The 26044-nt window shown below is 42.5% G+C and overlaps 1 protein-coding gene across 1 annotated transcript in view; it reads left to right on the plus strand.

Moving 5' to 3' along the window:
• Nucleotides 1–26044, plus strand: part of RASA3 (RAS p21 protein activator 3) — a 123273-nt gene that overhangs the window by 36519 nt on the left and 60710 nt on the right. Inside the window, exons 2-4 of the mRNA XM_079972572.1 lie at nt 8732–8849; nt 18475–18578; nt 24859–24953. Of these exons, the coding sequence (XP_079828698.1) occupies nt 8732–8849; nt 18475–18578; nt 24859–24953 (317 nt within the window). The remainder of the gene's footprint in view (nt 1–8731; nt 8850–18474; nt 18579–24858; nt 24954–26044) is intronic.

A 26044-nucleotide genomic window follows, 5' to 3' on the forward strand; every position in this document is an offset into this window, starting at 1 on the left:
GTTACATACGCTTCAGGTTACAGACACCGCTAACCCAGAAATAGTACCTCGGGTTAAGAACTTTGCTTCAGGATAAGAACAGAAATTGTGTTCCGGTGGCGTGGCGGCAGCGGGAGGCCCCATTAGCTAAAGTGGTGCTTCAGGTTAAGAACAGTTTCATGTTAAGAACGGACCTCCAGAACGAATTAAGTACTTAACCCGAGGTACCACTGTATGGACATCTCCCCGCCCCATACATCTAGTCTGGGAGTCAGTTATCAGGTAAGAACTACCGTATGTTCAAAGTTTCACTAAGCAATGGAGTCCCACCCACATGCGTGCTATGAGTTTTGTGCAGTTGGCACTATGAAATGATGCCTCTGTGGCCCACACAGTCTTTACAAAACTCTATCCACATTAAATGATGTGATCATTTAATGAGCTAGACTGTTTGCCCAGTGTAGCTTTAGCTATAGCAGTAGTTCCTGCCACCACCGAATGACTTCCCTCACTGTGGTACAGATGTGTTTGTTTATACCACTTGCCTTCTCTTCATAAAGAGAAGAAGCTCAAAGCCGATGCTTTAGCAGATAATTGAGAAGAAGTAAGCAAAGTATTTGTATGGCTCTCTTAACGTTTAGCTTTTGCCATACACATATATGGGTACTTCCTTTTAGCAGGGTTTGCTAACTTAGGCCTGCTATTTTTAAGGGAAATTGGCAAAAGGGACGCTGCCAGTATGTACGGATTTTCCCTGACATTTTGCTGATTTCCACCCAGACACTGCTTTGGACTGCAGTATTCCGGGTATGTCTGAGAAATTCCTGACGTAAGGCAACCCTAGCTAACTAAACTGCGGGATTTTATTTTATTTTTAAACAAAAGCAATTTAATAATTAGTAACATAATAACTCCTGGTGTTCATTTGCTTTTCACTTTTGTAGCATTTTCTGTTAGAGAAAAGGCTCTTTCTCTGAGAGCATGAAGTATTCAATGCAAACATCTCTGAGCAGATTTGGAAATTACAGCCACCGCTAAAACTTTTACCAGGTGGGATGCGTAATTAGCAAGAGAAGAATTGCTGGCAGGGGCCACATTTTACAGCTTTTATCATGTCTAGGAAGTCTTCCTGATTCTTGACTTGTAGTTTCCTGTCAGTGTATGGCTTCATAAGTTCACATTCTTACTCTTACACCCTTTGATGATTTGGTGATTTTGTAGCTACTGTCTTAGAGCAGGTGTTGCTAAATTTGATGTGAACTCAGGAATGTGGAGGTTGCTGCTCTGCTCAGAATCCCATTAAGGAAATGATTTCCCCCACACACACTTCTGCTGTGCATGTTCTAAAATGGGCAGCTTTACTTACACAGGTCTCAGAGCCCAGTGCATATGCAGTTGCCGTTCCTGTACATGAGGAACCTCCATTGGACGCCAAAAAAAAATGTCATTGTGTTCAAAGCAATGTGCTGAAATTTATAGCTTCATGCAGTTGTGGATAGGAGCTTGGCATCTCAGAGGCTGATATCCTCTGAGAGTTATAGGAAGGCAATCACATGATTTTGAGTTCTTTATCTTTCCTATACCTCAGAAAGAGAATACTGGACTAGATGGAATTCTTGTTCTCATGCAGCTACGCTGTATTTCTGATCACCATCCTCTTATAAATGACAGTTTGGGGATCTAGGACTGTAGTCAGAAATTTTTGAATGCCTGCAGTTTGGATCTATGTCAAATTTAGGCATGCATTAGTAGATGCTTAAGTTTCCTGTCTCAAACCGTTCATCTAAAAATAACTTTAACATGGTCACATTTAATTCCAAAAGAGGAAACCTCTAGGGGGAAGAAGCAGGTTAGTTAAAAGGAAGTTGGAAGGGAGGATCCAATCTCTTCTGGATCTTGAAGATCATTTAAAACCACTATAATAAAAGCTTAGCTGGAATGCACACCACAGATTAGGAAATGCACAGCCAACTTCAAGAGGACGCCAGCGTGGTTATTACGCTAAGTCAGAGAAACCATAAAATGGCAAGACAGCGTATGACATTTATTGTGGGCTCAAATAAGTCATTAGCAGTGCAATCCTATGCATGTCTACTGAAAAGTAATCTCTATTGAATTAAATGGTGCTTACTCCAGATAGGAGTGTATATGAGATGTGGAGACCCTTCATCCCTCCTAGATGTGCCTGAACTACAACTTCCATAATCCCTAATATTGGCTTGCTGGGGCTGATCCAAGTTGTGATTCACTTGCACCTGGTGTATACAAGCCTTAAGCTTTCCACCATCATCACCATCATCATCATCCGTATCCTTGCTTAAGGATATCTGCTGCCTGGTACCCAAAAGCTGCTTCTGATCTTCTGGAGCATTGGGCACCAAGCATGCTATTGCTGGATTCATAAGCTTGGTATAAAGAATGTCAGAGTGAAATCAGTTTTCTTGTGAATACCCACAAACACAAGTTTCTCTCTTCCCCTGGCTGTTTTGGTTGTGGCACCAGGATTGTTTTTTTTTTACAGAACTCTAAATGCTCTCTTGTGGAGACCTAGTTAAAGCATACTCTGCTTTTTGTTTTTAACCAATTATATGACTTTAATTGTTTTGCTTTTGTTGTATTTTTCTTGTAAACCACTCCAACCCTTTTAAATAGAAAAAAATAGGGTATAGATATCAAACAAAGTAAACTAGACCATGTCTCTTGTGTCCGATGGGGCTTATTCCCAGATAAAAGTGCACTCTATCTTTTGGCATCCATAACAGCTAATCTTAAAGTAGTGCAAAATGTGAGAGATACCCATCTCATCTTAGTCTAGGCAATCAGATAATACAAGAGGGAAAATGTTCTCACTCAGCCCAGAGCTTTAAAGTGCTGAAATTAGCATCTGTAAAAAAGCCTTCAAGCTGAGACCACGATAATGCATGATTAGGAAAGCTTAATATATGTGTATCTATCTGTTCACATAAAAATGAACTGAGAAGATTTTCACAAGCTTTAATGCTATGTGTGTAATTAACACGCTCCACTTTTTAAATAACTGCTGCCAAGCACTGCTGTGAAACTTCTAACAAGAACATCTGACCGAAATAGAAAATGAGATCACAGTTCCATGCTGTTAGATGTCGATATCAAGAACAGTGGAAATGCTAAAATGGCATACAAGCTGTGAAAGAGTAGTTTGGAATGATATTTATTGGTCTGGCTTGGTGGTGGAAATGAAAGAACAGCGGAGGCTTTTAAGCCCCATGCAGTTTTTCAGGCATTGCCGATGACAGGTTAAAAATAGGGGGCTGGGGAGCCAAGTTGTTTAACTGGTTCACGTATGTCTGAACTTGAATAGCAAAGGAGCTCCATTAGAGGAGACCACGAGAAGCAATATTTCATTGCATTTACTAGGAATACGATGCTGTTACATTAGGCGATTGTACTTCTTGAGCAGCCCAGAGTTCACCCCCCACCCCCACCCCCTTACCCGCCTTTGCTTCCTTTGGGCCAATTCCCAACTGCACATGCAGGAAACATTAAGTCAGAATTGAAAGGAAAACCCACTGCGGCTTGCCACAGAAAACAAAACGAAGAGATAATGCACATGTGCTTCATTTTAAAATAAATCTATGCATGTTGGCTTTAATGTTGCTTTGGTTCACATCCTATGTAATGCTGTCCGGTCCCAGTTCTTTTTTGTTTCATTCCAGGAGGTGTATCTTTGCAAGCAAAATGCAATCCTCTGTGATCATGGGCGTAGCCAGGAATTTTGCTAGGGGGTGCTGGCCTTTTGTTGGAGGGGAGCAGAACCGCAGTTAGCTATGTATTTTTATTTATTTTTGTTGATTGGGGGGGGCAGCTGCCCCTCCCTGTCCTTCCCCCGGCTGCCCATGGCTGTCATATTAAAATGGTGGTTCATTTTAATAAGAGTTGTGATTAAAATTAGTGCATTTCCTTAACTGGGATTATCTCTGGTGGTTTATTTCTGGATATTAAATAGAGCAAAAATCCTTAATGTGTGTGAATGGATGCATGTGCGTGCGCACACACACACACAGCCTCTAACTGTTGAAAGGCAGGCGGTATTAGGTTTCTAAATCAGGTCATGCACACAGCCATCTGCATACTGATTCGGCAGCCAGAACCCTAGATTTTCAACTGACCTGTTCCTAACTGAGCATTGCCTGCCAGCACCTTGTTATGTAGTGAAGCAGATTAAATTATGAGGTTTAGTGTGTGGCTTCCACCACACAGGGGTTTGTCTTTCATGCCTTCCTATGACACACATAAAAATCCAACTCCTCGCCCACTATTCATAAAAAAATGATTTATAAGGAGAATTCACTTCTTGGATATCATTTCTATGATTCTCTTCCTCCCTCCCCCTTCCCCGAATTACACTCCATCCATCCTGGGATAGGATATGAACCCAGGCTTTTAAGTGGAGCCGGAAGTTACCAGCACCCAATTTTGGGACTTAATAAGAACATTTCAGTGGGACGCGGGTGGCGGTGTAGTCTAAACCACTGAGCCTTGGGCTTGCCGATCAGAAGGTAGGCAGTTCGAATCCCTGCGATGGGGTGAGCTCCTGTTGCTCGGTCCCTGCTCCTGCCAACCCAGCAGTTCGAAAACACCCCCAAAAAGTGCAAGTAGATGAATAGGTACCGCTCCAGCGGGAAGGTAAACGGCATTTCCGTGCAATGTTCTTGTTTCGGTGTTCCATTGCGCCAGAAGGGGGTTAGTCATGCTGGCCACATGACCCGGAAAAACTGTCTGCGGACAAGCATCAGCTCCCTGAGATGAGCACCTCAACCCCAGAGTCATCTGTGACTGGACTTAACTGTCAGGGGTCCCTTTACCTTTTAAGAACATTTAAGCACATGCCTTTCCCTCGCTTGTAAGGAACTTGCTTGTGTGTTGCAGTTGTGTCACAGGGGTTTAGTCGATTGATTGATTGATTGATTGATTGTGCTTTTATATCACACCGTTCTTCCATTGTAAGGTCTCTGATAGGGCCCTAAAGTCCTCCTTCCTCTTTCCCGAAACCTAGTCAGTGCTTTCCCAAGTTTGGGAAAGGGGTTGGAAGGCTCTAGGGTCCAGCCAGAGCATTGCTTCTCCTTCCCAAAGACTGGTGCCTCAGCTGGCTTTGGGAAGGTGGGTTTGGGCAGAGAGGTGGGGTCAGATCTTTGCCTTGCCCCCTGAGCATGCAACAAGGCCATGTGCGACCTGTGGGTTCCATGTCAAAGTACTCTTGTGGTCCCACTTGGTATGAAAAGTTGGGCCGCTCTGTTATAGGTTTTTTGTTTTTTAGAAGTGCACACAGGTTCTGTGGCAGAGAAGTCGATGTGAAAAGCATTCACCAACACTAGGGCACCGGTTTCAGATTTTCTAGAGCGCTTGAGGCAACATCTATGCAGTTCACGCTGCATGGCAAGACGGTCTTATTAATGGCGGCGGTCTCCAGGATTTCAGAGCATCACTGTAAAATAATCTATGGAAACTGGAAATGGTTTGAGCATTCAAGAATATCTCACTGAAGAACTGACAAATTCCCACACATTACTGAAAAGACTGTCTCGTTTTTCAAGATGACGTGGTACTTCCTTTTTTATGCACTCATTTGTTAGAAAGTTAATCTCTTTCTTTTACTAATGTTCTGGTTTCAGGCTTGCGATGAAAAGCGTGAAAGCATTCACCTGATGTAGGCCTTTTGAATTGACTCATTCAAATGTTTTGGGGAATAGGATGGAAACGTATTCTCAAAACAGTTAAGCAAATGCAAGCCCTATGTGGGCATTTGGGTTACTCGCATGTAAACATCAGTGCAAGAGGGGAGCAAGCTCTAGTCTGTCGCCCTCATCCCATGTTACAACTCTCCTGGAATTTGAGGGTAAACATTGAAGCAGGGAACCTCCTTCCTGTACTTGTGGCAATTCCCCATGCAATCCAAAACCCTGACTGGGGAAAAGAGATGTGCTGGAGGAGGCAGGGCTTGGCAGCATGCCCATAAAGGTAAAGGGACCCCTGACCATTAGGTCCAGTTGTGGCCGACTCTGGGGTTGCGGCGCTCATCTCGCTTTATTGGCCAAGGGAGCCGGCGTACAGCTTCTGGGTCATGTGGCCAGCATGACTAAGCCGCTTCTGGCAAACCAGAGCAGCGCACGGAAACACCGTTTACCTTCCCGCTGGAGTGTTCCCTATTTATCTACTTGCACTTTGACGTGCTTTTGAACTGCTAGGTTGGCAGGAGCAGGGACCAAGGAACGGGAGCTCACCCCGTCGCGGGGGTTCAAACCGGCGACCTTCTGATCGGCAAGTCCTAGGCTCTGTGGTTTAACCCACAGCGCCACCCGCGTCCCTATTTTTACTTACATGTGAGTAAAAAAAACACTCAAATAGGACTTACAGTCCTGGGTAGAACCTAAAAGGAATGGTATTAGGAGGTATTAGCTCAAGAATTGCAAGATAGATAGTTTCTCATTAAAAGTCAACCCACCTTGCCTACAGCAGGTATTGTGCATAGTTAGGTAGTATCACTTGACTTATTTGGGCCTATTGTCGTAGTTATCGGTTGCTGTTGCTAGTCTCTCTCCAGTTCCTTCCTCCAGTTCCGTTGAAACTGGGTGGTGATGCATAGAGTGGATCCATGCCTGCCATCTCAATGGTTCCAATTGGAGACCTGAATCCTAACACATTCAGACGTGGTTGCAAATAAGATTCACCCATCCGCTCACAAACTGTTATCCCCTGGTATCTTATCAGGAGAGAGTGTTCTGGGTTTTGTGTGTCACTTGATGATAATCTCTCTCTCTCTACTGCAGAAACACAATGAAACATAGAGCTCTTGCTTCTGGAAATCCTCAAGGGAGCCGAAAAGGCTTCTCCTTGGAAGAAAACCATTTGCAAGTTTTAAGGGGTGAAAGGGAAAGTTGAATTCGTTTTCTAACGGGCTTCTGACTTCTACTGCACCAAACTGATTAGTGGACCCTTTCTGACATGGAAGCTGGTGCGCTATGACTCCTTGTTCTTGTGGAGGCAAAATGGCACCAGCCCTATGAAATGTGGGACAAATCCACGTTTTTACACTTTTTCCTGTGGCAGGAGTGGTTGATGCTGCTTTGAGAAGCTGCTGCACTGTGGAACACTCCTAGATGGTGTGCACTGAGACTTGCAAAGGAGTGTGGTTTTGTCGGCTCAGACAGTTTAGTATTGGCAGTTGTCAAAAGTAACGGTTTAGGGCGGTAGCTGGTGCAGTTGTTGTTTTTTTAAATTCAAAATTAAAACAAAACATATTATTCAGAAACATATCATCCTTATTTTCCCCCACATTTCCCGCCCAACCCCTCCGACTTCCCTCAGTTCCAGTCTTTGGTTTCTCTAAGAATGCTGTTTTCTGCATGTTACACAGTTGTATAGATCCTCAAACTATTTAGCTGATTATTATCAATAAAAAGTTTGTGAATGTTTATTCAAAGCCAGCCAAGGAGTCCAGTTTGCTTTGTTGCTTCTTCAAGTACTTTGTAAAGGGTTCCCATTCATCTTTAAAGTCGCAGTTATCCTTGTCTCGTAGCTTATATGTCAGTTTTGCCAGTTCTGCATAGTCCATCAATTTTTGCTGCCATGATTCTTTAGTTGGGGTTTCTTCAGTCTTCCATCCTTGTGCTATTAGAACTCTCGCGGCCGTTGTCACATACATGAAGATGCTTTTCAGCTGGTGCAGTTTTAAGAATGAGATGGCATTTTAAAATTACATGCTCAGTATTCTATGTTCCCAGTCAAATGTGATTTTACCGTGTGTGTGTGTGTGTGTGTGTGTGTGTGTACCTTCTCTGTCTCACTATGCACCTAATACAGTGCATATCTCCACATGGATACTTGATAAAAAAAGAGGCTCACTTCTTTCCACCTTTGTATGCTTTGTCATCTGTGAAGGGGAGGGGACACAATAGAGCCTTAGATAATGTTTGAACTGGTCAGAGATTGTGTGTGTGTGTGTGTGTGTGTGTGTGTGAAGTGAGTACAGTAAGGACTTACGCAGGGGTTATGTTCTGGGGATCGCTCCAAATTCGCATAAATAGTGGTACCTCGGGTTACATACACTTCAGGTTACATACGCTTCAGGTTACAGACTCCGCTAACCCAGAAATAGTGCTTCAGGTTAAGAACTTTGCTTCAGGATAAGAACAGAAATCGTGCTCTGGCGGCGCGGCGGCAGCAGGAGGCCCCGTTAGCTAAAGTGGTGCTTCAGGTTAAGAACCGTTTCAGGTTAAGAACGGACCACCGGAACGAATTAAGTACTTAACCCGAGGTACCACTGTAGTCAAAGTCCATTGGGTTCAATGGCGGGTGGAGTTGCCAAAGTCTTCCCTCGATGCCCACTTCCTTTAAATTTTAATTTATTTTATTTTTTAAATTGCCAAGCACGTAAAGCTGAAAGTATGGAAGGTAAAAGTGCGTTACTTGTGGGTTTACTGTACTCCACTCCTGTCAGTGTTGTTACCTCTTCAGGGGTTTTAGACAAGAAGCCGAACCCAAGTCCCCATTGTAATCCCATAGCTGAACCACAATACTAGGCATTTTAAATGTATATTCAATAGCAGTAAAAGCCTGAAAAGTACTCTGGTATATTCAATAGAAGCATCTCCTTTAGGTGATGATTGCCTCCCAGCTTCCACAAGTGGGACAACATTTTAAGAATTCCAAAATTTAACCATGCATTGTTTCTCCAAATACATTTCCCTAATTCTTTTCCTCTTCTTCTTTTTAGGAGAAGCTAAAAATCTTCCTACGTATCCAGGGCCAAACAAGATGAGGGATTGCTACTGTACTGTAAACCTGGACCAGGAAGAGGTTTTCAGGACCAAAATAGTGGAGAAATCACTATGGTAACAACATTTATTTTGAATTTAAAAGTATCCTAGCAGTTTTCTACTGTACATTTATTTGGAGTTCAAGATACTTTATTTTGCTTTCTGGAGAAGAGCTGCATCAAGCGTCTGTCACTTGTATAAATTGCCCAGTAGTATCTCAGAATCCTGGCATCTTGTATTTTTCCTTGTAAAGACACACATACAAAATGTTATTTTCTGTAGAAAACCCATTTGGTAGGGCTAAACTAGATGTATAGAACCCGGTTATACAGAATTTTGCATCATGGGGGGGGGGTGGAGCTTGTTTGTGTGTCGCAGGTTCCCCTTTACAAATGTGTCCCCCCACCCAAAGTGTGGATTGTGGGTATTGGGAGGGGGGCTGCCAGAGACATGACAAAGGGAAGTGTAGTCGAGTGGTTACGGTTTCACTTTTTCTGTCCAAAAACCATGGAACTTGCAAGTAAATGCTTCAGGTTTTTTCAGAGCACTCCTGTAGTTGTCTACTCAGAGGTAAGTCCGATTGAGTTCAGTGAATCTTATTCCCATGTATATGGGTGTAAGAGTGAATCCTTAACTCTCTTGTCAATTGAATCCTTCTCTCTTGCTCAGAGGATGAAGCTCCACGTATTTTTACATTTCAAAGATCATTAAAATGGCCCACAGGAGGGTTTATTGTCTTCATTGACGTCACTTTGCTGGACTAATCCAATAACCATTTCCTATTGAGAAAATAAGTCCTTTGAGGGTGGAGGGAAGAGGGGGGAAAATGTTATTTTTAGACATTCCTATAACATTAAACTGGTGCGTTGTAGCTTCTCTGCAATCATGATGTGCTTATTTCCAGCAAAAGCCCGTTTAGCTCTCAAGATGTGATCAGGGAATGTTTTCTCTCCCCCTGCCCCCCCCCCCAAGGCATCATGTCTTTCTCTCTAGCATACCCTTTCCTAATAACTTAGCGAGGGCAGGGATGACCAAATTTGCAAAGCTCAAGGTGGCAATCCTGTGCGCACTTATCTGAGAGTAAGCCCCACTGAACACAGAGCAAAGCATTCTTTCGTGTAGACATGTGCTGGATTATACTGTAAGAGCCTTTGTAGAAATCTGTGTACAGCAGAGGCAGCAGTTTTCACCAACATGTTTCCTCTGCCCCTTATTGAAGCAATTTCCCCTAGGTTTCATCTAACTTTGCTTTAGTATGATGAATGCGATAACTTTCTCAACTGCTAATGGCTTGTCCACGATGCTTATTTTTCTCTCTCTCCCAGCTACACTTGTGCCTCACCCACCCACCCACTCCTAACTCCCCAGCCCAAAATACAACCCCCAGATTGAGTTCTCACATGCATTCTGTCTCCTGAGCTTCTTGTGAGCTGAGAAATGGGAGTGGCGAAAGACACTGAGAAAACGGAATTAGGCAGAGGTGGGGCACAAGGAAGTGGTCCTGCCCTTCAGTTTTTTTGATGGCCACACCTGACACTCACAACAGAATTTGAACAACTCAGGAGCAGGTGAATGCAGTGCTGACTTGACCCACTTTCTGAGAATGAACATCCTTTCCTTTTCAAGCAAGGGTGGAGTGGAGGAATCAGAAAGGAAAGGATGATTAAGGTTGTCTGTCACTACTTGCAGAAACTGCTGAAATGCATTTAGGCTGCAATTAAGCAAACTTGTGGCCTGTTGATTTAGCCGCACTCAGGATTACAACCTTAGTGAGTTTAAGAGGTCTCTGCAAAGTGCAGTAAGAGGGAACAAAAGGTTTTGTTAAAGGTTTACTCATCGGCGAGACCATTTGGATCATCATGCTCAATATTATATTTAAGGAATCAAAGAATAGAATCTCCATCCCAATGAAAGAATGTGAATATTTGTTCACATCCCTTTCCACTCTCCTCTCTCTTCTTATGTTGGATGCTTATGTTTTCTTCTTATGTTGGATGCTAAGCTCCATGAAGCAGGAGCATATTCTATCTTTTTTTTTTAATGCTGTAAACTTCCTGTAAGTTGCTATTGGTGTGTAAATAATTATACACCAAGTTAACAGGCAGGCAAAACTTTTTGTGGCTCGAGGACATACATGCTTCCTTCCACTATCTACTGCAGAGTAATTTTCCACAGCAGGCTGACAATAGCACATGATCCATTCCTCTCTCTGTAGCTGTCGATGTAAGTTAGTGATGAGCACAGGTATCTGTTCCGGTCCATACCTCTTAACCATTTATTGACTTTAAAAGGTGGTGCGGAATGGTACCTTCAAGCAGAACATGTTTTACCCTGGACAGATAGCAGAAATTGCATCTGTTCTCCAGTTCCTTTAGGAACTTTGGCCGTGACTGACCAGTGGTAATTACTTAATGTTGCACTTCACTGGGGCAGATTGCAGACATCTAGGCATTCTTCACTCCATTGGAATCAAAGCTTTAAGGAGCGCACATTCTGTTGTGAATATCATTAAGGGTAGGGTTGTACAGACCGGAAACGTTTGACATTTTCCCTGGGAAGGTTCCACGTTTTTTTCAGCCCTTTCCCACCCTAAATCCCATCCAAGACCCTTAAAAAATGGAGATGGGAGAGATAAATGCTACATCCATCTGCAGTGCTCCTTCCTGGATTCTAAGGTACATAGTGGCATCAGGTTATCCTTATTCAGTACTTGCAGGTAGGCAGATAGCCATGTTGCATGGTGCCGGAAGCGAGAGCCATCGGTCCATCTAGAGAGTGTGGAGTGTGCCTCTGGGGGTGAAGTCAAACCACTGCATTAGAAGCACCTAAGTGACCACACCGGGGCACAAGCCTGGGCAAGTGTGTATGGAGGTCCTGGGCTGCCCAGATGACACGAACCGCCTCTCAGCCTTGCTGATATGGTCCAAAGGAAAAGAAAACAATACATTTGGCACTAGCTGGACTGCAGGAGTTGCTGGAAGGAGGCATACAAGAAGCCATCCAATTGACTTAGGGACTCTACTCTGGATTTGTGTAGGGGACACGGGTGGCGCTGTGGGTTAAACCTAGGGCTTGCTGATCAGAAGGTCGGTGGTTTGAATCCCTGCGATGGGATGAGCTCCCGTTGCTCGGTCCCTGCTCCTGCCAACCTAGCAGTTAAAAAGCATGTCAAAGTGCAAGTAGATAAATAGGTACCGCTCCAGCGGGAAGGTAAACAGCGTTTCTGTGGGCTGCTTTGGTTTGCCAGAAGCAGCTTAGTCATGATGGCCACATGACCCAGAAGCTGTACGCCGGCTCCCTTGGCCAATAAAGTGAGATGAGCGCCGCAACCCCAGAGTCGGCCACAACTGAACCTAATGGTCAGGGGTCCCTTTACTATACTTACTCCTTAGCCCAGGGGTCAGCCGTCTGCTCGGGGACCCCCGCTCGATTGGCTCCTGTGCGCTGCGCGAAACCAGCACAGAACAGAGCGGGGACCTCCTTCTGCGATGCTAGCCAGCTTCCCATTGGCTGCAGGAAGTTCCTACAGCCAATGGGAAGCTGTGCACGCCTCCTCCACGCCGGAAGGAGCGCCAGAAATAGTGTTTGTGCATGCGTGCGTGCGCACACACACACTCCGGCCCACCGCAGCGTGTGCGGGACCGTGAACCCGCCTAAGCCACAAAAACTTTGCCGACCCCTGCCTTAGCCTGTTCTTCTCCAGAAGATAACCTGCAAGGAAGTGGAGGTTAAGGATCAAGAGTTTTCCTTCTCCTAGATGGATTTAACCAAGAAAATGGGTTTAACAAATGAAATGCATCCCTAATAGGTCAGCCAAGCCAGTTGCAAATAATATAATATAAAATTAGACTTTCCTTCATTGAGAGTCTGGGGTGTTTTTTTTGGCTGTATAAACTGCTTGGACCAAATCTGGAAGTTAAGTAGAATCATACATAAATATTGAACTCCTGTGAATAAGCATATACAGTGGAACCTCGGGTTAAGAACTTAATTTGTTCTGGAGGTCCGTTCTTAACCTGAAACTGTTCTTAACCTGAAGACCACTTTAGTTGATGGGGCCTCCCGCTGCTGCCGTGCCGCTGCTGCACGATTTCTGTTCTCATCCTGAAGGAAAGTTCTTAACCCGAGGTAATATTTCTGGGTTAGTGGAGTCTGTAACATGAAGCATCTGTAACCTGAAGCATCTGTAACCCGAGGTACCACTGTATACATTTGCCCATATGAATTATCGACATTGCCACGTGTTGTGAAGTTCTTCTGCAGAAATTGATTCTCTAGGTGTGTATTCTTTCACGTTGTAGCTGGTCAGTCCTCTTATGGCGAAAAGAAGAATACTGGAGAAAGCTTTTGCAAAAGCAGTAGCTTTGGTTCCTGCCTCACACTTTGTCTACTAGTTCTACTTGGCTCTGAACCAGACCATCATGCTGAACGGGTGAACTGCTTAAGAAAGTGTGTCACAACAGGGCTGAAAAGATTTCAAATACCCAGAAGCTACTATCAAATATTTAGGAGCAATCACTATTCAGAGCTGAGAAAATGCTTAAACTAATCCATGAAAGCTTATGCCATAATAAATTTGTTACTGTTTTAATGTGCCACAAGGCACTTTGTAGTTCATAAATTTATAGTCATCCTGCCTTGGTTTTTTATAACCCCTCAGCACCTCAGATTTTTCCAGTCCTGCTATCCAAGGCTGGGGGCATGTATGTGTATGCGCTCTCCCCCCCCTCTCTCATTCATTCTGCAATGGGAAGTGCTGAGACGATCCAGAATTCAAAAGTAGCTGGATGAGCAGGGAAGAAATAGTATTGAAAGCAAAAGTATATTCAAAATACTAGGATTTACAAGTTATATTGTTGTCAGTATCCGTCTGTCTTGGGAGACGATGGAAGAGTGTGTCTTTGTGGGTAAAGTTTAACTGTTGGAGAGTTACAGCGCCTGCTGTGGCTGTAGATAGGGGAGAGACATGTTTTGTTGCAGCTGGGGCAGACGGAGGCTTCTGGGTTTTGCTGCTACAGGTGCACCATGGCGTTTCATCTCTTGCATTACTGTTGAACGCTGCTAATATAATTCAAATGAATACCTCATTTTTGCAAAATTCAAAACACTCACATTTGATCTAAATTTCTTTTAAGAGATTAATTCCCTCCTCACAAGAAATTAATGTTAACCCATTTATAATGAAACTCTCCTGGGAAGGACATGAGTTCATTGCTGGAGCTAGTCCAGAGGTAAATTCACTCAAGAGCGTTTTTTTATGATTATTATTTAAAGGATTTTATTCTCTGAACGGATATTTTTGGCCACTGATAGGATTGGTTTCGGCTTCAGTAAAGAAGAAAAGCTTCAAAGATTCTACCATGTCCTTTGATATTTTGATGGGTTGTAGCGAGCATTAGAAGTAAATGGTGTTTGAATGATGTCCAGTAGCATTGAGGCAATCCCTGCCCCCTTGAGGAGGCTGGCTTCCTCCATTCTGCTCCCAGACTGCCCAGGCCAGTCCTTCCTCCCTCCAGGCTATGCTAGGTTGGCTGCCTTTTGCACCTTACAATAATGGATGCTGGCATTTCTCTCAGCGTCTGAGACTTGGGAGCAAATAAATCTGCAGCTCTTAAAAAATAATAATAATGTGTTCCAAGTGTGGGGTGGAACGTTGCCCACCAAGACCTGCTTGTCCCAAGGATCTTCAACATGATTAGGGGAAAAAATATTTGCAATTTTAAAAATCATTTTTCAGCCAAATATGGGGATGTCATATTTCTCTAGTGTCACGCGGATGGCGCTGTGGTCTAAACCACTGAGCCTCTTGGGCTTGCTGATCAGAAGGTCAGCAGTTCAAATCCCCGTGATGGGGTGAGCTCCCGGTCCCTGCTCCTGCCAACCTAGCAGTTCGAAAGCACGTCAAAGTGTAAGTAGATAAATAGGTACTGCTCCGGCGGGAAGGTAAATGGCGTTTTCGTGCGCTGTTCTGGTTCACCAGAAGTGGCTTAGTCATGCTGGCCACATGATCTGGAAGCTGTACGCCGGCTCCCTCGGCCAGTAAAGCGAGATGAGCGCCGCAACCCCAAAGTCATTCACGACTGGACTTAACGGTCAGGAGTCCCTTTACCTTTATGCATCTCTAATTTTGGCAGTATGTTTTGTGAAACTCCTGTTCTTTATTCATTCTTGTTTGCCCCCCCTTTAGAATGATGCAGCCTGACTGTTGACAGTTTTGTAGGGAACCTAGGATTCAACATTACAGCAGCTTCAGTGGCCTTGTTTTGCTTGTCCATGGAGTGAAAAGGCAGAAATGACTTCCCGAGGCCGCCCCTTGTTCTCTTTAAGAATGCTACCTCAGAGGGCCCTTCCTGAATTTGGGAAAGTACTTTTTTTTGGGGGGGGTGCTGCTGCTGCTGCTGCTGCTACTTCAATGAGGAAGCTTATTTGAGACCTGTTGAATTGGCAGGATACATCTCTCGATTTCTACCATACTGAAGCCGCTTGGTCACTAGCAGGAGTTGGACTGAGGTCATGTGTGTATGAATGGAAGTTTCTCGTAGACGCTTTGAGTTGCAGGAGGCACCTTTTCCACAGCCCTGTTAATTTCCTTTATATTTGCATGTAGCTTACAGTTGCTAGGAAGTACTTTTCATTTGTTCCAAGAGAATGAATCAGGCATTTCTAAACATTGTAGACCAGTCAGAGGATGTAATATTTTCTGTGGCATTTTAATGACTTTTTTTAAAAGCACATTTAAAATCCACATGTAAGCAATTCTATTTGGGATGCTCCATTATTAGTCACTATATATATACATTTTTTCTTCCTCATTTCCATCTCAAACACGAGTAACATAATAAACATCAAGTCTGCTTTTTAAATCTCTAGCTGAGAATTAGATGCAATGTTTTTTGACTCCTAAACGGAGTGAATGGTTGTCGTCTGAGAGACTGAATGTTGTGAGAGAGCTTGTCATGCGAAATGTTTTAAGCGTTATTAAAGTTTTAAGTTCCTTAAACCATTTTGGTTAAGGCGCCACAAGAAGCCACTTACTACTGAGAGTAATTCCATAGACTCTGTCAAGAAGTCAATTGTGGGATTTACCTGTAATTGCTAAATTTCATTATGTTTCTGGGGTTAGAAGATTAACTCTGACAAGGTTTGCAGTTAAGGAATGCAGACTGTTACACCCACATATTTAATCGTTTTCTATCATTGCACCTGACTAATACTTCAATTAAGCTAGATCATCAATATTTTTTTTTTAAAGTGTACAAAAACTTAATGGGAAAAGAACCTTTCACTGGTTTCCCAGCCACAGCTCCTTCAGTTTCTGTGAATGATGGCAATGACAGCTGTTAGCAAGAGCAGCAGACACAATCAAGATGAGAAATAACTTTCAAATTAAAGACAGATTTGCAAATTACCCTGCAAAAATTCCTGGCTTCCACTTGCTGCTAATTTGCTTGTCCATATACACATGGAAGATAAAGTGGATTTTGATTTTCATTTATGTCACAAACGTATATTCCAACATTTATTCTTATATCCAGTCTTCGAAGCGGATGTCACATTTCAGTGCATTTCCTTTCCTTGGGGAATAGATGAATAAATAAATTGTGAATTGAAATTTAACATTCTGCCCCAGAAATGTGCATTCATCCTGATAAAGATGAATTTGAATTATCAAGGTGCAAACAAATAAAATGTTAAACTAGGTCTCGTTTTGATAGGTCATTAATATTGCTTAAAATTAAGGGCATGATGCAGCGAAAGCTAGGCGCTTTTAAATTCCATTGAACATCCAGTAATTTTAGGGATTTTCCCAGAAACAAGTTAATGTGAGTTTGTGCCCAATGAGTGCTAGTTATCATTTCTTTACAGTTCTGCTGCATAACTTTTCAAACAAGTGAATATAATCATTGTAAAATCTGTAACAATCTGGAAGCCAGAAAAATATATATTCTGTGCCCCGCCCCCCACTCCAATGTGCAGTAACATGATTCCAACTTATTGACTGTTATAAATGCTTTACAGATAATATTCAGGTTGTTTATAAATTGTTGGGATATATTTTAGGACAACTTAGGCCCCAAATACCTGAGAGACCACCTCCTTCCCTATCTCTGGGGTGGTAAGATCAGCAGAGGGGTTAGTTCTGCCACCCTTAGAAGTTGGAATGTATGTGACATGGAAGATGATGTTCTGTGTGGTAGCCCCTCAATGGTGGAATTCCCAGCCCGCAGAGCTGCATTTGGCAATCTTTGGCGAATACTCAAGGCACACACCTCTTTACCCTGCCAGCAACTCCTCTCCTCGTGACAGAAGCGAACAAACCAATAATTATTATAATTCCCCTTTCTATTTAACCAGAAAATTGTGTTTCATGGTTTCAGAACAAGTCACGATATTATGCCAACTTGAAACCATGGCTTTTTATAGCCTTATTTATTCCAAAGCTGTTGGCCATAGTTTCTACAGAGGACATGTGAGTGGCCGAATGGCTTGTTCTTCTCTCAGTCTTTTAAACCTGACATATAGGGTTGCCCAAATGTGGCCAGTTTTTACAACCTATTCAGTAGAATTTGTTTACTTTAAATGCATATTTGCAGACTCGCAACAGCTGCTTCTGATTCATGATTTGGTTTTATTGATGGGCCTCATATTGTTGGAATATGTTAGCAGCAAAGCGCTGCGAACATATAGCACGGAGCTATTTGTAGTCTTCTTTTGCACAATTATTTCACATTAAAATTGTGAATAATCACTCTGGGTTGGGGGTCTCTGTCTCCCTGCCCTGCCCTCAGTTAGTAGAATTCAAGGGGAGAAAGCCATTTGAGCCTCTTAACATTTTCCTTGTTTGGATGGAGTTTTATGTCTGTCCTGAATTCTATCTGATTCTTAAACCTAACTGATTGTGCCCTGTCTTCTGTCTATGTAGCACTTGTGCATCATTATAAAATATGTGGTGATGCATCACTTCAGGTTGCATCCAGTAGGGTTCCCTGGGAGCAGTGGGGCTGCCAAAGTTTCTCAAACAAAACAAAACAAAACAACAAAACAAAACGGGAAGCCCCATTGCACCCATGGAAGTCTATTGCACCAGTGGAACATTGAATATGGCTCATTCGATGTGGCCTGATATGTTGCAGTTGCCAAATTTTGGTTGTGTAAGCATTCCTCTTTCTTGTCTTCAGTTTTTCTTCATTGAGAAACAATTACTGGAGGTAATATTTTAATAATTAAAATATATTGTGTAGTTCAAATCGCTTTGCATTGCATCTCAGCCTTTGCAGTAGCGCAAAGAATAAGCCTGCGTGGATGCTGTATTCCATAACATCTATGGAAAGGCAGGCAGCTGGGTTCACTTGGAAGACGAAGCATGATGGAGAAAATGCAGCTGGCTTCTGATGTGGGAGGCAATGCATTCAGGGCATACTGCTTCCCCCTCTCCCTTGGCTAAAACATGCAAAGTAGTTGGGAAGAGAGGCATGTCCGTTTCAATACCATACGTGTGCATACAGGTAATCTGGGCGGGGTCTTTGTGCATTGATGGCCTATAGGGAAGCAAGTGGGATAAATGTATTGGGGGGGGAGAGGAATGGGAGTACAGCAAGAGTAGCTTATCATCACCAGGCAACTGCATTACGTAGACCAGAACTTCGTTGTTGATTTCCTGTTTCTAAATACTCTCATTTTTTTCTTTTGTTTTACGCAGTCCCTTTTATGGAGAAGACTTCTACTGTGAAATTCCACGAAGTTTTCGTCATCTGTCATTTTACATTTTTGATAGAGATGTCTTCCGTAGGGATTCAATTATTGGTATGTGCTGTTGATTTTTCCTTGTTACTTTCAATTCAGTTATAGCCTCCAGGAGCAGTTCTGTGCATTCTGACATTTCTTACATGTTGCAGTGAACATGACTAGGATTGTGAATTCTTTTTAGGGGTACAATTAATATTTCAGCATGCTGTTAATTATGGTCGAGTTTTAAGTAGCCTTGTGTGGGTTTAAATAAAATTCTATATAATAGAGGTAAAGAAGAAGAAAAGTGCATTCAAAACCAGGGTGTTCAAGATTTTTTCTTATTTCGGTGTGACGTAAAAACAACTTTAAAACACATTTAAAAAAAAAATAAATGAAAGAATTTACTTGAACATGCTATTAACTGCACGGTTTAAATTTATCTGTTAAGAAGGATAAAGGGATTAGTCAGCCCTGCTTATTGCTGAATGGATGCTTTGATTTTAAACTCTTGTTTTCATAAGCATAAACTTTCAGAATTGGTAATTGAAATATTTGGTTCTCCTTACAGCTTAAATAAACTATAAATTCAGCTCTGTAATCATTGTGTGTTTTCATAGTAAAGCAATGCATGGGGGTGGTTGTGTGTGATCATTCTGCTTCGGCACTTGAGGAGCCTGTAAGATACCAAATTGGAGAGGGGCTGGTGGGAGGAAGGCAGCAGGTATTGCAACATAAACTATAAAACGAAAGAGAAATCAGCATTCAGTATTCTGGAACAGGATGAAAGAGGTAAAAATGCATCGTGTCTAAAATTATTGCCATGACCAAGCATAATGAGTTGGTTTATAAGGGCCCATAAGTTCCTAATGTCAGATATAGGGCAATTTTTCAGTAGGAGGCATCTTTAAAAATTGTTTCCTGTTGTGTGAAATTTTGCAAAGGCTTCCTTTTCCCATCAAAATCAAAACCTGCTCTTACCGTCTAAGGAAGTTTTGTATTTATTGGGAAACCCAACACATTAAAAGACAATTTGAGAACAGTGAAATATTCAGTGTCGCTTCATTGACTGTCAGCTGGGCTGCCTGTTTCCTCTCTGATCTCTTTGCCAATCCCCACCCCACCCCACCCAGTTTTATTGTGGTGTGGTTTGCATACTGAGGAATACAAAGTCAGACATGGAACCCCCAAACACAACTTGATCACATTTCCTGTGCTTAATCAACATAAGTGACAAATCCAAAAATTGAGAAGCTGGTTGGCGAACAGATAATGATGGATGACCCGGAATTTATGGTGCTATTTGTCAATATGCTTTCATTTTCCTGACAATGAAGGCTGTTGATTTATAGAACAACATCAAATGTGTATTTGTGTATTTGTTATGTGGAGTTTCAGATGCCTTCCTTAAGGAGGTAGAACCTTGAGTCTTGAGGAAGTCACACCAGCATTTTGACAGCGATCAAATTGTGTAATGTATTGTTGCTTGGAAAAATGCCATTATTATTTCTTCATTATTTCAGGAAAATAGTTTGAAATGTGGCTATCAAAGTGTTCACAGGGACTTAATAGATAGTCACTTTGTTATCTGCAATGTGTGATCACAATGTGTGAACCTCTTCCAGCTCACACCCCTCCTGTTTATGTCATGTTGTGACATTAATGACCAATAGCCAACTTTCAGAGTAGACTTGAATGGGAGAGCCATCACACAGATTACATTATTATCATTTTAGCTTATGACAGAGTTATACTTTGCATGTTGAAGATTCTAGATTCATTTCCCAGAATCTGAGGTATTATGTATTGGAACAGGGCAGGCATCTGCCTGAGTCTTGGAACGCCATGCTGGAGAGAGTGGATAGTAATGAGCGAGAACCACCAATAGTCTTATTCTAATATAGAGCTTCATATGTTTGCTAACAAGATGCCACTGATGACTGGCTTCTCCAGACTCTCAGCTCCCATGAGAATTGTAATATGATAAATTGGAAAAAGCACTCTGCGATCCCAAACTTCTGTTTAAATTCTAAATATTAAAAACTGCTCTTGTTCCCCCAAATAAGATGTGTGTGTGTTTTCTCTGCCTATGTTCAGATAGTCAAAATCTTGGGTTTCATAAATAGAGATAACATGCAAGCTTCAGGCACCTTCAGCTGTTTCCTTCCTTCCTTTCCATGAGCCAGGAAACCATAGCTAACCATAGCGGCCCATTACACCTGAACTGCAAAACTATGGTTAATGGCTTGCAAGCAAGCCCAGAGTATGAAACTGTGGTTTAAAGTTGACTTCCATATTCCGGCTTTGTTTGGAAGCCATTAACCATAGTTTCCCCATTCATGTGTAATGGGGATCTATGATTAACTTTGGTGTCCTGAGTTGGTTCGCTGCTCATGTGAATGGAGGGGCAGTGTGGCTTCATGTTGTTTCATATTAAACTGGTGCATATCTTGAGTTAAGTCAAGATTGGAACTTCTGAACTTGGCCATTGTGTTAGAACAGAAAGAAAGAAAGATCTATATCAGTCCTATGTATCGGGAACTTTACATGTCAATGTATTTTGAATTTCCCCTTATTAATCTGGCAAACCGCTCAAGAGAAAATCAGTATAAAACTTAGATGTTTCAGGAAGGGACTTCAGAAGAACCTCAGGCCAAACCTAGAGATTAGCCAAATAACAGAATTCTCAGCAGGGCTGCAATAAACAGTTTGGCATCTGTGACTTTCAGTTGAAAACAGGAAACATGCTACATCATCTGATTGTTTAGCACTTCTCTGAAGGAATAAAGGAATCCTTATACTGGGTGTCCTTCATGTGACAGATATGCAATTATTTCTGGCCTAATTTACAAAGCAGAGAGCCAAATTAGAATTTAAAGCTTTTATTCATGTTGGAATCCCCTAAGTCCAAACTTGAGACTTTTCTCTTCACCATAACTTTTAGACTGGCTTATGATAGAGCCTGGGTTCAACAGGATACTGCTTGTAGCAACTGCCTTCTAAAGTGCTGGAAGACAGCATTGTCGGAAATCCACGGGCTGGTTTGGTTGGGTCAACCCTAGAGCCCAATCACTGTAACTTGCAGGTCAGACTCTGTGATAGCGCATTATGTCCTATCAGCATCTCAAAGGAGCTGATGCCGTGGCTGATTTATGAGAAAATAGCCATGTGATTCTCTTGTGCAATTCTACGAAATCCTGACAGCTTTGTGCACCCAAAAAGATATCTAGCAGAAATGCAGTTTCTGAAGGTATTATCACTGGGTATGTCTAGCTACCATCCTAAACGGCTCAGGACTGCTATACCTCAAGGACCGCCTCTTTCCATATGAACCTACCCGGACCCTGAGATCATCTTCTGAGGTCCTCCTTTGTGTGCCTCCTCCTCAAGAGAACGGGCCTTCTCCGCAGTGGCTCCCTGTTTGTGGAATGCTCTCCCCAGGGAAGTCTGCCTGGTGCCTTCATTATACATCTTTAGGCATCAGGCAAAAACGTTCCTTTTTAAGCTGGCCTTTGGTTGATCTGATTTACATCCTTTCCCCTTTTAAAATGTGTTTTTTTTTGGGGGGAGCTATTGACTTGTTCTTTTTATTTTTATTATGTATTTTGTGGTTTTATATCTTGATTTTATTCTGTGAACCGCCCTGAGACCCCCAGGTATAGGGTGGTATATAAATTCTATTATTTTTATTATTATTATTATTATTATTATTATTATTATTATTATTATTTCACTGCCACATAGCTATATTATACAGTCTCCCCTCCACCCTTTTTAATATGGACCTCTTGGATTGGTTAGAACATTGCCCCATCTGCTAAAAAGAAAAAGCCATGTTCTTTTTGGCAAAAACAAATTTAAACCTAAAGTGTGTGTGGGGGGGGGAGACCTGGCACAGCAAAAATTAAAAAAAAACAAACCCTGTTTAAACACGATCTTTGGTTTCAAGACCCTCTGAAATCTGTGATTTAAAAACAAAACAGAAGAACACCCAAGGAAAGTAGAAGTCTGGAAGAAAGAAGGATATTCTTTCAAGTGACATCCGTTCCACTTGGTTTTATGGTGAAAAGGTTATCTCAGATCAGCTATTGCAGGCAGGTTTCTTATCACATGAATGCAGTACTTGCCAATATAGATAGCATGGCCTGTCACTTGATAAGATTTGTCTGTTGACTTGGGTCCTGTGCTTTTGTGGGAAACCTATAGGAACTGAAAAGCTCATTGCTGCGTTTATAGATGCCTTGGTTCCACGTAAGAAAAATCCTAAGCTTGAGTGAGGCAGAACCTTCAATTGGACTAATAAATTTTCAAAATCGTGGAAGCGCCTGCTTTCGTTTTATATATGGAATTCCTCAGACATACCGTAGTTATGTTTTTGTTTTATCATGCTAAGCTGGTTCTATTTTCTATTTTTTTCTTTTACCATTTCCCTTCCGGACCGTAGTAAAATGTAGATTCGTTTACGGAAGCGAATGATAAAGGAAAAGAAATTTAAGTACAGCATATCTGAATGCATAACTTTGCAGAGTGCTAAACCTGAAATTAACACCAAACAATCATGACCTGGGAATAGGTGGTGTCAATAGCAAGTTTATGCCTTTCCCCGCCAAAAATAAAATTATCTTCAACTAGCCTGACGTTTGGGCTAAGAAGCCATGTCAATTAACTTTTTAAAAAACTTCCCTTTAAACTTTGCTTATATTATATATTAGAATCTTGAACAAATTTGTAATGAATTGTAACAGCATGGTAGATTAATGCTGTCAGTCATGCTAGTTACCATTAGATGGAAGTCAAGTCAGCAACAAAAAATGCTTCAGATTGAAATTCTTTATTGCCACTTGTACAACTTGTATACAATGAGTTTACACATTACACTCTTACAAATAAGAGTGTCTAAATAAGTTTTAAAAGCAGGGAGAAACTTGCCAAATAAAGGAGTGTTAACTGTGTAGAGAGAGCTGTAAGAAACAATCTGTGTTTAAGTTACCGTATTTTCCCGCGTACAAGGCGAAATTTCCCCCCAAAGTTTAAAATTGGGGGTCTTCTTATACACGGAACGTTGCAATTAAATATATAAATAAATACATGCCGCCATCCATATTCTTTTCCCCCAGCCTACCCTCACTATTGGCCTCACGACAAACCCTGGTCTGGTACTCCTCCCCCCAACTGCCCCCACTTCGGACACTGTCCCTTCCACCCGGTTCCCTCAGCTGCCCCTTGACTACCCAGACTCCCCATTCACTCATTTAGGCAGCTCTGGCAGTCGCACCTCCTCACAGCAGCGGAGGAATCCGCTCCGGCGCCTGGGGCGGGGCGAGCTGCCCATAGGGGCAGGGTACACCACGGGGCCTCCAGAGTCTGCCTGCCCTCTCCCACTGAGGCCTCCCTACTGCTGGGGGGAGGCAGCAGGCAGACCGTTTGGGCCCAAGGGGCAGAGTGCAGTTCACTCCCCTGGATGTTTGAGAGTGGAGTAGAAAAAAGCAGTTTGACTTCTGCAGCATACAAATTCCCTCTTAAAGGGTTCTTTAGCTATGATTCTTGCATTGCGGTGCCAACCAGTTCCTGGCCGTCGGGGACACGCTCTTGCTGCCCGGCTCCGTACCAGCGCTGCTCCAGTTCTTATCCTAATGCTGACTAAAAAAAAAAGGTACCCCTTACCATTAGGTCCAGTCACTGACGACTCTGGGGTTGCGCTCTCATCTCGCTCTATGGGCCGAGGGAGCTGGCGTACAGCTTCTGGGTCATGTGGCCAGCATGACTAAGCCGCTTCTGGCAAACCAGAGCAGCTCACGGAAACGCCGTTTACCTTCCCACCGGAGTGGTATCTATTTATCTACTTGCACTTTGATGTGCTTTCGAACTGCTAGGTTGGCAGGAGCTGGGACTGAACAAAGGGAGTTCACCCCGTTGTGGGGATTCGAACCGCCAACCTTCCGATCGGGAAGCCCTAGGCTCTGTGGTTTAGACCACAGCGCCACCTGCGTCCCGATGCTGACTAGCCCCCCAGAATAAAAAATATATTACCTACTGTAATTACGATACTAAATATATTGGTAAAGCTGTTCTGTTTGATGTTTAATTATACGGTACTAAATATACCAGTGTTTTGAATATTTAATAAAATAACAAAGTTGTTCTGTTTGGTGTTTAAAATATTTATTTCTTGATTTGGGGCTAAAAAAATAGGGCTCGTCTTTTACATGGGGGCATCTTATACACGGAAAAATACGGTATGTCCTGTCCGTAGAAGACTGGTGCAGTTGTTTTTCTGAACTGAACCTTTCCCCTGAAATGTATATCGAGATGCCTATATGTACTCAGCATGATATTTTATAATTTGATGTGTTTTCAGGAAAAGTAGCAATATTGAAAGAAGATTTGCAAAAGTACCATAACAGAGACACCTGGTTTCAGCTGCAACATGTTGATGCTGATTCAGAAGTACAGGTAAGATTGTTTCTTTCATTGCTATATCATAAGCTGCCGAGTGATTGTGAGCTTAGCAGTTCAAATGGAAAAGCTTTTGGATCCCTTTATTTTTTTAGTTGAGAACAGCAGGTAGGGGTTATTTGTAGGGTGTCTCAAGTACTCTCTGCATAATAGCAGTTCTGTGCAGACTAGCTCCAAGAAGTTAATTTTATAAAATGTTGTAAGAAGCATATATTAATCTGGTAGTGGTATCTGCACAAACAACCATATTTCCTTCTGCGTGGAAAGAGGAAATCGTACACTGCTTCTGATAACATTGTGTGCTTGCTTTTGTTAAATAGCTGCTGCAGTCTGCAACTAATCTTCATTATTATGTAGAATAATTTCCTTATTTAAAGCATTTCTTACCTGCTTTTCATTGCACGGCAGTTTCAAAGCAGGTTGCAAGGAAAACAGTTTCAGATGCACAAGACAGTTACTATAAACAAGGCAGGTACATGATGAGCTGCCAACTTTAAAAATACCAATACTGGTATTCCACAGAAGAAGACTGGGCATAGCCAGGGTCTTCATCTAAAAAGAACAGATAGAAGCCATATCACGAAGGGGAAGGGATTCTAAAACTGGGGCACCATAATTAAGAAGGCTCTCCCTTGCATATAGCAGACCTCAGCTACTGCTATAAGAGTCTACTGGCAAGAGAGCTCCCCTGGTAGACCTCACTCACCAGGCAGGTTGGTACAGGAGAAGCCTCTTAACACACAAGTCTTCAACTGATGGGTTGGGACCCATAGCTGGGTCATGGCTTGATCCAAGGTGGGTCACAATAGGAGCACGACCACCTTGCAAATATATGGTAAAAGACTAAGAAATGGGTCTCCAAATGGTTAAAAGTGGGACCTGGGTCTGAAAAGATTGAAGATACATGTGGGGAAACCTTTAGCCCTCCAGATGTTACTAGTCTCATCAACCCCAGCAAGTATGGCCTGTCATCAGGGGTGATGGAAGTTATAGCTCAACAACATCTGGAGGGCCAAGGAGTCCCCACTCCTGCTGTAGGAGCACGTCCAGACTACCAGACCTGTGGCTTCAGAGGGAGCTCAACCCCA

The sequence above is a fragment of the Podarcis cretensis genome, assembly GCF_951804945.1.
Source record: "Podarcis cretensis genome assembly, chromosome: 4".
NCBI lineage: Eukaryota > Metazoa > Chordata > Lepidosauria > Squamata > Lacertidae > Podarcis > Podarcis cretensis.